Source organism: Pristis pectinata, chromosome 3 (assembly GCF_009764475.1).
Source record: "Pristis pectinata isolate sPriPec2 chromosome 3, sPriPec2.1.pri, whole genome shotgun sequence".
In the NCBI taxonomy this organism is placed as follows: domain Eukaryota; kingdom Metazoa; phylum Chordata; class Chondrichthyes; order Rhinopristiformes; family Pristidae; genus Pristis; species Pristis pectinata.
The window spans coordinates 37,180,693-37,193,269 of NC_067407.1; the positions used below are offsets into that span (position 1 = coordinate 37,180,693).

Genomic DNA, 12,577 nt, shown 5'->3' on the forward strand with positions numbered 1-12,577 from the left:
GAGAAAGAGTACAATAACTAGTTCGGCCCAGTTGATGTGCTTATAGTATTGCATTGAATTAGCCAGATTCTGGAAGATGCTGAAAATGAGATGTCAAGCAATTAACAGATTAACATTTACATAAAATGAAAATGGGAAGCATGAACTGCACAACTATAGAAGTTCATGAAATTTACCTTAATTTTTATATGCAACACAAGAAGATTCCCTAGAAATGAATGGGAGAAAATGTTGGCTGTCAAAAAAAAACTATTATCAAAACAAGCTATAAGTGTGATGTGTTGAAGACAACATTAATTGCTAGTTTGATAAAATTTGTCTGCTTTCCTTCAATTACATATCCTCCTAGATTATAAAAGTGAGTTCTCATAATCAAGACAAAGGCTCATTGACCATAATACGTGTTAAGTCATGTTTCTATATCAGTAGACATTAGAAAATCTCTTCCAAAGTAAATGAAGCTTATAGTAATTAATATAAATGTACTTTTACTTCATGTGGAAATCTGATTTGACAGTTACAGGTTACGAAAGGGTTCAGTTCCTGAGAACTGTTCACAACCAAACAGTTTACAAATCCAAAATGTGGCCACCCAGCAATACATTTAAGTATAAACCTTAGCCAACCAAGGGCAATGTGTAATTAAACCAGGACATTTAACTCAAACAATCAAATTTCTCTGCAAGGTGCAATGATACTGCCGCAAACCAAGTTCTCACACAGCAGACGACACCTGCCACCCCAGAAGAGCCGGCAAATCTTTCCCACCAGTCTCCCAAATGCTCATTCATATGTACAGGTTATACCTAAGTCAGGCATTCATAACCTGGGGAGGACCTGAAAAAAAACAATAACCCTCAAGTTTTTGATTTGTTCTTATAAGTCTTGCTTTGAAAATCTCTCACATTGTACATTTCATGTTAAAACAAAATCATACAGGTGATGCAAAAAGATGGCAATATGTAGTTGGTGTCCCTGCTCAGCTATGTTATTGCATGAAACAATTCCAACAAAAGAAAAACATGTAGGAAAATGTGCGAGCTAGTCCATTAAGGAAGACATCCAAAGGCTTGGACTAAAAACCCAGTTTCCCACCATGGTAGTTTGAGAACTTGGTCCACAAAGTTGTCAGCTGTTTTACGGATGGAAACTTCGGGTCTTAAAAGGACTGAATGTGCACACTCAGTTCTGACAATAGTGATGTGTATGGTATGGGTGAGGGAACTGATAGAGAAGAAAGGAAAGAATACTTTCAACATGCCATCCACAAAATAAAGATATAAAGGTTCACTGTTAACTCCTCTTTTGTGCAACACAAAATTCAAAATATGGATGGATAATGCAAACCTACCAGGAACATAAATAAACTGCTGGACCCAAAATGTTAACTGTTTTCTTTCCACAGATATTACCTGACCTGCAGAGTATTTCCAGCATTGTTTTTTGTTTTACATGTCCATCACCTGCAGTTTCTATTGATTTTCAATTACCATAACAGCAAAACTTCCACCAACTAAGCTGGGTATTCAATATTGAAAAGCAACTTGACATTGGAATATTAATAAGCTTAGCGTGTTGCCAACATATGAGTGCATAAGAACTAGTTTCTAATTTCAGGAAGAAACTAATTATAACCCATAGACACCACTTAGTTCATGCTTCAACTGTTATAATATGATGCAAGCTTCTGTTTGCCATCTCCTTCCAGCAAGCTGCCAAAATAACAAACGCTAACTTCTGAGCAAAAGAGATAAATTAAACAGGAGAAAAATGGAAATGGTAGCATCCAAAATGCTCCTGGAAAATTTTCTTTTTCAAACCAATTTATATTTGCACTACTTCATAGTGGATAGTGGTTGTACTCTGAAAGAGAATATTAAATACTGAAGTGATCTGCATTATTATGTGAGTCTATAAATGTTATATTATGGAGTAACAATAGAGTTGTATAGAATACATGAATAGTCTTTGAAAGACAAGTATTCAACATTACTTTTCTTAAAAATATGGTTCCAAGTGACCAAAAAAAGTTCACCTTTGAGAAACTTATGAGTTAGCATGCAAACAATTCATCTTGATTTTTTTCTCTATTTTTCAATCTAATCCACTATTATAATAAAAGAAACTGTACATATATCCATGTTACATTTGTAAAAGTTTCAACATTGCCAATTCTTTCCAAACGTAAGAATTAGGAGCAGGAGACACCACTAGGGACTAGCCTGCAATGCCATTTAATGAGAACATGGTTGATCTGATTGCAACCTCAGCTCCGCAATCCTATCTACCCAAATTAGCATTTCACCCCTTGCTTACCAGAAATCTATCTGCCTCTACCCTAAAAATATTCAAAAACTCTGCTTCCACTGCCTTAGGAAGAAGAGTTCTAAAGACTCTCAACTCAGAGAAAGAATTTCATCTCATCTGTCTTAAATTGCCTTTATATTTAAATTGCCTGTTTGGTTCATCCAATCAATAAATTTACTATCTCCCATGGCAACTGCAATTCCTTTCAAACATGTCCTAGATATTTCCCCACTTATGCTCTGCTCTTTCTATCAAAGGGTCACATTTTGGTGGCCTATAGACTACTCCCACCCGTATCTTCTTTTCTCTACTACTCACGTTTTCAAACCAAACTGATTCTACATTACCATCCACTGCCTCTATATCACAACTCAACACTGCTCTAGTACCTTCCTTGATTAAGAACGTTATCCCATCTCCCTTCTCTTTTCACCTGTTCTTTTGGAACATTGTATATAGCCTTGAATATTGAGCACACAGTCCTGGTCACCCTGCAACCAGTCTCTGTAATAGCTATTAGATCATACTTGTTATCTGTGCTGTCAACTCATCTATCTTATCGCAAATACTACATGTATTCAAATAAAGATTATTAAGATTTGAATTTTTACTGTTTTTACTAACTTTGGATTTACTGAGTTGCCCCAGCCTGTCATATTTTGCTTGTCAATTTCTCCCTCTATCCTGTGCCACCATTCTCGCATTTCCTCGAGTTATTAACACCTCGTTCTTGGAGCCCTCCTCTTTCCATTTAGTTTAAAGCCATCTCTACAATCCTATTTATGCAATTGGCCAAGACTTTCATTGCAGCATGATTCAAGTGAAGCCAACTGAACAGCTCTCTCCCAGTACTGCTGCTAGTGTTCCATGAATCAGAATCCATTCTACCACACCACACTTTGAGTCACTCATTTACCCCTCATCCTATTTATTCTTTGCCAATTTGCATGTGGCTCAGGTAGTAACTTGGAGGTTATCACCCTTGTGGTTCTGTTTCTCAATTTTGCACTGAACTCCTCATAATTCTGCAGCAGAACTTCTTTCCTAATCCTACCTAGGCTCAATGGGCCAAATGGCCTCTTTCTATGTCTTAAGAACTGTGTAAATAGGAGTGTCTGTCAAGTCTGTCACCATCAACTTCCCTAGCTTTCTGATTAAAAGCAGTGATTGTTTCTTTTCTGTTCAATATCTCATACGATTGCCCTTTTTTTAAAAATCATTTGCTTCATTAAGCTGTTGCACTTTTATGGGATAGGTGAACATGGAGATATACTCTGCACTGTGTCAGGAAATTCCATGCACAATTCAATCAAAGGGCTATCATAATGAGTCAATTAACAACCAAAAATAACCCAGTTCACACTGGATAGTTTCAAGTCATCTAGATGTGCTGAAGGTAGCAAATGAAACTACTGGCCAGAACCTTGAACTATTTAAAACAAAAAGGTTATATTGAGGATAGAGCTCCAAAACAGTAATAAATGAGAATTTTCATGCAAATAAGTTAATGATGCAATCACACATTAATAATCTCTGTGCTGATTTTAAAAATATGATTTCAAATGAGTCTGGATGATCTCAAAACTATTTTTAATGGATGGTAACCACAGAATAAAAGACATGGACCACAGACAAATTAGTAATCTCATTAAACTAGCCAATTATAATGATCAATATATCCAAAGAAAATAGTATAATACTCTTCTGAAGTTGAACATTCTTGATTCAGTGCTGACAAGTATTTTCTCTGTATCCAGCTATATCACATCTAATCAAGGAATATATTGTAATTTCCAACATTTTTCCCCCCCACTCAAAACAAATTAATTCAGGATATTTCAAGAACAGAACAATAATAATAATGTGGGAACATTATAATTGGCATTTATATTGCAGATGTGAAAATGTACCAGAAGACATCAATGGGAATTAATTGGATAGAAGAGTCAATCTATCCATAATGGACTACCGCAGCAGAGAAAATGATTAGATCAAACATAAAAATATGAATAAGATAGATCTTACCGGCCTGAGATAACTTCTGGAGCAGCATAATTTGGTGAGCCACAACTAGTACGTAAAAACTCCCCATCCGCCATCATGTTAGATAGTCCTACAATGCAAAGAAGGCGTGTTAGACAGAACACATCTTCATCAGTTGGGTCATTTAAGTTATCCCATACTCCTTGAAATTTGGGTGGGGACCATAAATTCTTCATAAGATATTACACATAGCAAACTGAAAATGCAAATAGCATTTTTCACAAATTCATTCATGCCATTTTCCACTTTTGTTGTTTTCTCTTTTCTATTTTCAACAGAAGGTAACATCTTCAATTATATTAACTTTTTCAATTAAAATACAATTTTACCAAATGTATACAATTTTACAATTGTATGACCGAATACAATTTTCTTTTTGCTTCAAAATCTTTGCAATTTCCGCTAATATAATTACTATCTATAATCTAGGCAGAAACATTTCCTTTATATTTACTTGTCTGAACACCAACTTAAGGTCATTTTTTTTTCCCCAAATAAGATTTTCCCAATTTTCTCCAATCATTTCTACGTTTTCTTTTCTACGTTAATCTTTTCTACGTTTTCTCTCCAGGGCTTCCTAAATTGTGGATTATCCCCAAATTCAGAAGAGTCTTTACAAAATTAACTTCTTTCCGAGTATTTAACTACATTTACCCAAATGCTCAGATGCTGCTGAGCTTAGCACATTGCACATGTGCATCAAGGGAGCATATAAAAATTGTTAAAGTGGTCTTAAAATCATTTGACTAATATAAATCACCTTCAGTGTCATGGAACATTCCCATTCACAAATTAAAATTACCTAGTCTCAAACTGTATTCCAGAGGGTCAGCAACAAGATAAGTAAAACATTTGCAAGCCATGCTGCTTCTTCCAATAGCTGGTTCAAATGTGATACTAACAGAGACTACTGACAGAATAAAACCTCTCTCATTACAAAACAGTTTCAAATTCCCCAAATGTACAAACCCTCATTCACAAACTCCAATTCCCAAGCGACTGTCAGGCAGGACTTGCATGTGGTTAACACAAAGTAGATTCATGCATAATTTTTCTCTAGAAAATATTTACAGTGCATCAGTGATGGTAACTTGTTTTATCTACCAATTATCAATGCCCACTGCACTTCATTCTATAGAATATTAGCAATGGAACGCAATTCTACAATTGATTGGGCTAAAACCCAAGTCTCAATGATAAATTTGAAAAATAAACGTATTCTATGTTTTAACACTTGTGTGAAACAAATTAGAGTACTGTGTTGTATTCTTGACACACTATGCTGCAAACTTGTAATTCACTAACTCTGGAACACTTAGTTGCTGTCTGACACATTCCTCACATACACCAGGAGTCACATACCAAAGTCAGCTATCTTGGCATTCATTTGAGCATCAAGGAGAACATTCTCTGGCTTCAGATCACGATGAACTACCATGTGTCTGTGACAATAATCAACAGCCGAAATAATTTGTTGAAAGAGGCGGCAAGCCTCTGCTTCCTCCACCTACAGTAAAGTTAAAACAGGAGCACATCACTATCACCGCAGAAGGTCCCAAATCGGTTACAGTAATAAACAATATTAATGCAGACCTACAAGCCTTGTAAAACTACATCTAAGGTATATTCACAAAACCATTTGTCTATGGCAGGATTTACAAATAGGTTTGGAGTCAATGGAGTCATAGATAGGAGCAGTTACAACACATCACCACAGAAACTAAGCAGAACATGTAATTCATGTATATTCACCAATTGGTTTATACAAATGAGAATATGTAATCCTAAAGTGAGATGTATTAATTTCTTAAAGATAATGCAGATAAAATTAATGCAAAAAGGCAAGTACGTTTTTACCTTAAGCACCTTGAAATTAATTCCCTAAACTTTCCATAAGTTGTATAGTTCTTACCCTTCCGTGTTTACAGATGTAGTCAAAAAGCTCACCCCCTGGCACATATTCCATCACCATAAAGAAGTCAGTTGGTGTACTGATCACCTGGTACCTGATAAAGTATAACACATTGCAAAAACATCAGAAACTGGGATAATTGGCCTAAAATTAGCCATTGTAAATGACAGTAAAACTGTAAGAACTCACTGTCACAGCATAAAATTGACAGGAACTTCTGATTTACAAGTATAACATTCAGAGGATGTCATCAATGATACTCTGCATCTCCAAAGGAAGCAGTCTTGTAGTTTTTGCTGATGCAGTCAACGTAGAGCTAGTGATCTGTTAACTTCAACTTTTTAAAAAATTATTCTTGCTGTGAAATTGAAAATGCTAAACCTTATTCAATAATGCATAACTCAGATTTTAAACAGTATGCATAACAAATGCTGTAAACTCTCTCTGGCCCCGTAAAAATGATTTTATAGATGTTGAATGCCATTTTCTCCATTCCAAGATTTTGTTTAAATATATTAACTACTTTCATCTCATGCATGCCCCAATCTTAATTTTGTTTCTGTAAAATGAGTAAAATTCTAATCAAAATCTGTACATTTTACTTCCTGATATGCTGAGAGAGAATTCTTCAACCTGACTGGCTGATCAGTTGCTTGAAGACCTTATTGTTCGTAGATACCCCAAGGATGCTACCAGACTACACGTTGCATTGGAATTAGGGAAATCAACACCATAAGATTTGTGGGCAGCTTTCTTTGAGGTCAGCGGTGAACACTATTTATTTGCCATTGACTACAAAATCCAGGCCATATCCATTCTGGCAAAGAAGTTTGTATATTAACAAACTTTCAAAATTGTTAAAGGTATTATTTGTGAATTCTCTCATTAAACATTTCTGCCATGCTACCACTCCTTCCTCCTTCAGAAGGATGTACATTCTGCAGCAAGTGACCTAATTCCTAATCACCAAAGCCTTTCTACCACATATGTTCTGGGCAAAGCCATACACTTATTTGGTACCCTGTTCACCACGCTGAACACAAAAGCCCCTCACCCTTCATGCACTCATGCCTGATGCATGTTGACTCAATCAACATACAACAGCAAATCACAGAAGTTTCTTCAATAGCAGCTCATAATCCTAGACCACTACTACCGTAAGGGTAGCAGGTGTATGCAGGATGCCATCAGCTGCAAGTTTCCCTTCTAGTCACAAGCTCGGAAATGTACTGTCATTCTTTCCTTTGTTTACCTAACCATCATGTGGCAAGGTCATCACCAAAAGGGTTCCCGTGGTTTGAAGAGGCAGATAACCTCCACCTTAAGGTCATATAGTGATGCACATTAAAGGGTTTAAAAAAAAGGAAAGGTCCTTAAAAGCTACCTCTATTCATCTGCCCTAATATCTCCTGTGAAGCACCTTGGATGCTTTTACTACAAGAAAAAAGTGCTATATAAATACAAGTTGTCCACAAACTGGGACAGAGTCAGAAGCACCAGTATGAACAGCAATGGATTCAAATTCATTTGGAAGCATGTGTTCAGACATGCATAGTAGAAGGTAATATTTCATTTGATTCTCAGCTTCAGAGAGCAGGCCCACTAACAAAAGCAGCACTTCACGCATAGAAATGATAAACAAGACATAGCTATTGGATCTAACCGTTATTTTTTGGATGAAGACAGTCAATACCACTTTTGTAGATTTTGGCCAACTTGTTCACACATTATAATATTGCCAATTTCAACAATCACCAAAAATATCTTTTATAGCAAAAAAAAAGATCCTGAATATAAAGAGGAATCTAAATTAAGCATCATGTGGATAAAGCTTCTCTAACAAAACAGATCTTCCAGAATTAGGGCCAGTATTCTAAGCACCGGCAGTAGTTTGTTTTCGTATAAAACAACTACAGTGCCAAAAAAAGGCACAGATGTTAAAAAGAGATTGCATTATATACTAATACAATAATGACTGGAAGAGTTAGTGAAAACAAAAAAGACCAGTTGGACTTTTCTAACTCAAGCAGATAAGGCTAAGAGGATATTTAAAAATAGGAAGGACATCTAATTTTACAGATAACACCCTGGTAAGAAATATAGTGAAATGAGAACTAAAGAATTCAAATAAATGATGGATAAACCAACCATATAGCACACTTTGGACTTTGAACTTGAATTGAGAATATAATCTAAATGAGGAAACATAGGGCAAGGTACATATACAAGAGATTTTGGAGATAAAGTACTGCACCATTAAAGGCCCATTCAGATACAAAAATGCCATAAAAACATAATGACACATCCAAGCTCAATCTTAAAATACATAAAAGCTGGTAGGTAACAATTGCCAACATATTTGAAAATACATTCAGTTCTGGGCATCCAATAAAGGCGGCTATTCTAGCTTTTGAATAAGTTCAAAGTTCACCAGGTTAACAATAAGATGCTGGGTTTAATACAAATGTACTCTTTCGACAAAAGCATTGATTGAGAAATTATGATCATAAGGAGAATTCTCAAGGAAGGAGATAGGGACCAACTTCCTTACATATGGCAATTCAACAAACGGTAACATGTTAGAATCGAAAACCAGATAACATGAGCAAATGTACAAATTAGGAGCAGTAATAAGCACTCAACCCATCAATTTTGCTCTTCCATTCATAAAAGCATAGCTTATCTAATAGCAACCTCAACTCTGCATTCACACCTGTCCCCAGAATCCTTCACCCCTTTGCTTTAACAAGAATCTATCAGCTCTGCCTTAAAAATATTCAAAAAGACTGCTTCCATCAGCCTTTGAGGAAGTGACTTCAAAAGGCTTACAACCCTTAGAAAAAAAACCTTCATCTTTCTGAAGTGGTCAACCCTTTATATTTAAGCAGTGAATCCTATTTCTAGATTCTCTCACATGAGGAAACATCTTCTTGATACCCAGACTGTCAAAGCCCTTCGGGATCTTATATGATTCAATCAAATCCTGTCAGTCTTCTAAACTCCAACAGATACAAGCCTAGCCAGTCCAACCTTCTCTCATAAGACAATCTATCCATTCCAGGTATAGCCTCCCTGGAATGAACCTCCACTATTCTGCTTCCAACACCTTTACATCCTTCCTAAATGAGGAGACTAATACCGTACACAGTATTTAATGTAGTCTCACCAATACCCTCTATAACTGATGCATAATCTTTCTACTTTTGTATGCTATTCCCATGCAAATAAATAACAAAATTCTGTTAGCTTTCCGAATTACTTGTTGTACAAAGTCAGGCAAGTCTTTACACAAAGGAAAATAAAAATATAGAACTGAAAGCCAAATATACTCAGCAATGTGTTTAAATGGGAGATACATATTTGAAGTGGGATTCGGACTTTAAGAGCAAATTTTTTTATCAGGCCTCATCCATCATTCAATAAGATCATAGCTTTTGATCAATTTCAAATGGCCCAGTATTCACAGCCTTTCGAGGAACACTTCCAAATTCCAACCACCTCTGGGAAAATGTGCTTATCAAGTTTTACTACTAAATACCCTGGTTCTAATATCAGCACTGTACCCCACCAATAGAGATCAGGAGTCATCATTTTAAACAATTTTATCACTCTCAAACCTTCCAAACCCAAGTTCATTCAAACCAAGTTTACACAACCCAAACTCAATTTCAGTGTTTAAATTTTAGAACCATTCTGGTGAATATGGAGAAGGCCCACATTATAAACCTGACCAAATTCCACAAATATATCTTTCCTGAGGTGCAGCCCCAAAATTGAACAGGGTTTTCCAGAATTGGTCTGACCTATTGTAGAACTAACACAAAAATTATTACTCACAGTTTGATGATGTGAGGATGGCGGAAGAGCTTTAAGTTTTGAATTTCCCTTTTAATCTTTCCAACTACATCCAAACTGCGGATCTTCTGTCTATTTAGGATTTTGACTGCAACTTTGTGCCTTGTTAGCTGATGCTCCCCAACTAAAGAAAGAAATAATACAATTCAGCAAGAATTGCTTCACACTGCTAGAGGGAAGGATGACATAAAAGAAACAAATGAAAAGGAAGCTAGAAAGCAAAGTTCTGCAAGCACTGCAGAACAGGTTAATGGTATTGAACGTCAGGTCAGAGGTTGGGGAGAGCTGTGCAGCTAGAGAGGGGTCAATGGGGAGGGTTTTGTGAAAAGACTGGACAAAGAATGTTGGAGAGAGTCAGTGGTGAAGCTGTGCACAGACAGTAAATACATTTGATTGTGTTTCAAAAGCCATGAAGGGGTAAGGAATAGGGAGTTGTGCAAGCTGTGTGGCTGCAGGAGTGGATGAGGGTTGCTGTACTGAACCAAAAGAGACTGGGGTCTGCATAGATGCAGGGGCTGTGCAAGGTAGAAGCGGGTGGGATCTGTGGGCTGATTAGGGATGAGAGAAGAGGTGGTGTCCAGGTGCTGTGCAAGGTAGAAGAGGGATGGGATCTGTGGGCTGATTCGGGATGAGAGAAGGGGTGGTGTCCAGAAGTGGGAGAAAGATTGGGCAGGGGACTGTATAGGGGCAGGAGAAGGTTCTGGGGCAGCAGAAGAGGCAGGGCTCATGAGAGGGTGGCAGAAGGGGGCAGGGCTGAAGAAACAGGACAGCAGGAGGCTGGGCTGGGCAGAGGAAGGGGTGAAGCTAGTGGCAGAGGGGAGGGGAATATGGTAGAGGTGGGCTGGGCTGAGGAAGGGGCGAAGCTGTGAGGGGAGGGGTATATGGTGGAGGTAGACTGGGCTGGGCAGAGGAAGGGGCGAAGCTGGTTGTGGAGGAGAGGGGTATATGGTAGAGGTGGGCTGGGCTGAGGAAGGGGCGAAGCTGGTTACGGAGGGGAGGGGTATATGGTAGAGCTGGGCTGGGCTGAGGAAGGGGTGAAGCTGGTGGCAATGGGGAGGGGAGGGGTATATGGTAGAGGTGGGCTGGGCTGGGCGGAGGAAGGAGCAAAGCTGGTGGCAGAGGGGAGGGGAGGGGAGGGGAGGGGAGGGGAGGGGAATATGGTAGAGGTGGGCTGGGCTGAGGAAGCTGTGAGGGGAGGGGTATATGGTGGAGGTAGACTGGGCTGGGCAGAGGAAGGGGCGAAGCTGGTTGTGGAGAAGAGGGGTATATGGTAGAGGTGGGCTGGGCTGAGGAAGGGGTGAAGCTGGTTACGGAGGGGAGGGGTATATGGTAGAGGTGGGCTGGGCTGAGGAAGGGGCGAAGCTGGTTGCGGAGGGGAGGGGTATATGGTAGAGGTGGGCTGGGCTGAGGAAGGGGCGAAGCTGGTTGCGGAGGGAAGGGGTATATGGTAGAGGTGGGCTGGGCTGGGCTGAGGAAGGGGCGAAGCTGGTGGCAGAGAGGGGAGGAGGCAGAGGTATGGTAGAGGTGGGCGGGGCCGGGAGGAGATGGCAGAGGTCGGTGGGGCCGTGCGGGCTCACACACAACAATCCAGCGGCTGCTGGCCCTGGTGAGAGCGGACAGCAGCGGCAGGTGGGGCGGGTGGGTGCAGCCTCCCCGCCGCCTCTGGGTCAGACGCCCTCCGGTGTGGGGCCAACGTTACAGACGGAGAGCCGGGCCGCCGCGCTCCGGCACCCCCACAACACTCACTGACTGACTGACACAAACCACAGAGGCCAGCGCGGCGTGACACACACTTAACTCTTCACTTTGCCAAAGGTGCCGACCCCCAGAGTGTCTCCCAGGATGTAATGGCCGATCTTCACCCGCCCGTCGTGTTTCTGCTTCTCCGCCATGGCTACCGGAGTCCCTCTACCCAGCCCACACCGCGGCCCGCACGCTGCCGGAAGTCACTGTGACGATTTGGGGCGGAGGCAGCACTCCCGCCATCTTTGATTGAGGCAACAGGGGGCAGGATCTCTGCCAGGGGCGTCGGGCGGTGCAACGTTGCGCTGTGTTTATATCGTAGTGTGAGATAAATCAGTAGGAGGGAGGAAGAGGCCTGTGCAATCCATCCCCAACAGTATGTTCTAATAAAATCCTCCCATTTACCTCTTGATCTACCTTGTTGTGACCTTGCACCTTATTGCATTGCACTTACTCTGTAGCTGTTACACTTTACTCTGTTATTGTTTTTACCTGTACCACCTCAATGCACTCTGTACTGACTCAATGTAACTGCACTGTGGAATGAATTGACCTTACGATCAGTTTGTAAGACAAGCTTTTCCCTGTACCTTGGTACAAGTGACAATAATAAACCAATACTTCAGAGATCCTTGCTGACCTCACTCCAGTTGCCAGCCAGCACAGTGTGCTTCAGCTGGCTGCTGATCTTGGCTTGGTTTCCAGCACCAATTGGGA

At 39.8% G+C, this 12,577-nt stretch overlaps 1 protein-coding gene across 3 annotated transcripts in view; it reads right to left on the minus strand.

Annotated features, from left to right (window-relative positions):
- prkaa2 (protein kinase, AMP-activated, alpha 2 catalytic subunit) overlaps window positions 1-12,147 on the minus strand; it is a 32,578-nt gene extending 20,431 nt beyond the window's left edge. Inside the window, exons 1-5 of one of the 3 annotated variants that reach the window (XM_052012063.1) lie at window positions 11,916-12,147; window positions 10,100-10,241; window positions 6,263-6,356; window positions 5,713-5,857; window positions 4,333-4,420 (exon numbers count right to left, since the gene is read on the minus strand). In XM_052012063.1, coding sequence (XP_051868023.1) covers window positions 4,333-4,420; window positions 5,713-5,857; window positions 6,263-6,356; window positions 10,100-10,241; window positions 11,916-12,009 — 563 coding nt within the window. In that variant the 5' untranslated portion in view covers window positions 12,010-12,147. Of the gene's footprint in view, window positions 1-176; window positions 196-4,332; window positions 4,421-5,712; window positions 5,858-6,262; window positions 6,357-10,099; window positions 10,242-11,915 lie in introns of those variants that run through there. The other 2 variants (XM_052012064.1, XM_052012065.1) reach the window with 2 other exon arrangements.
- Between the last annotated feature and the right edge of the window lie 430 nt (window positions 12,148-12,577).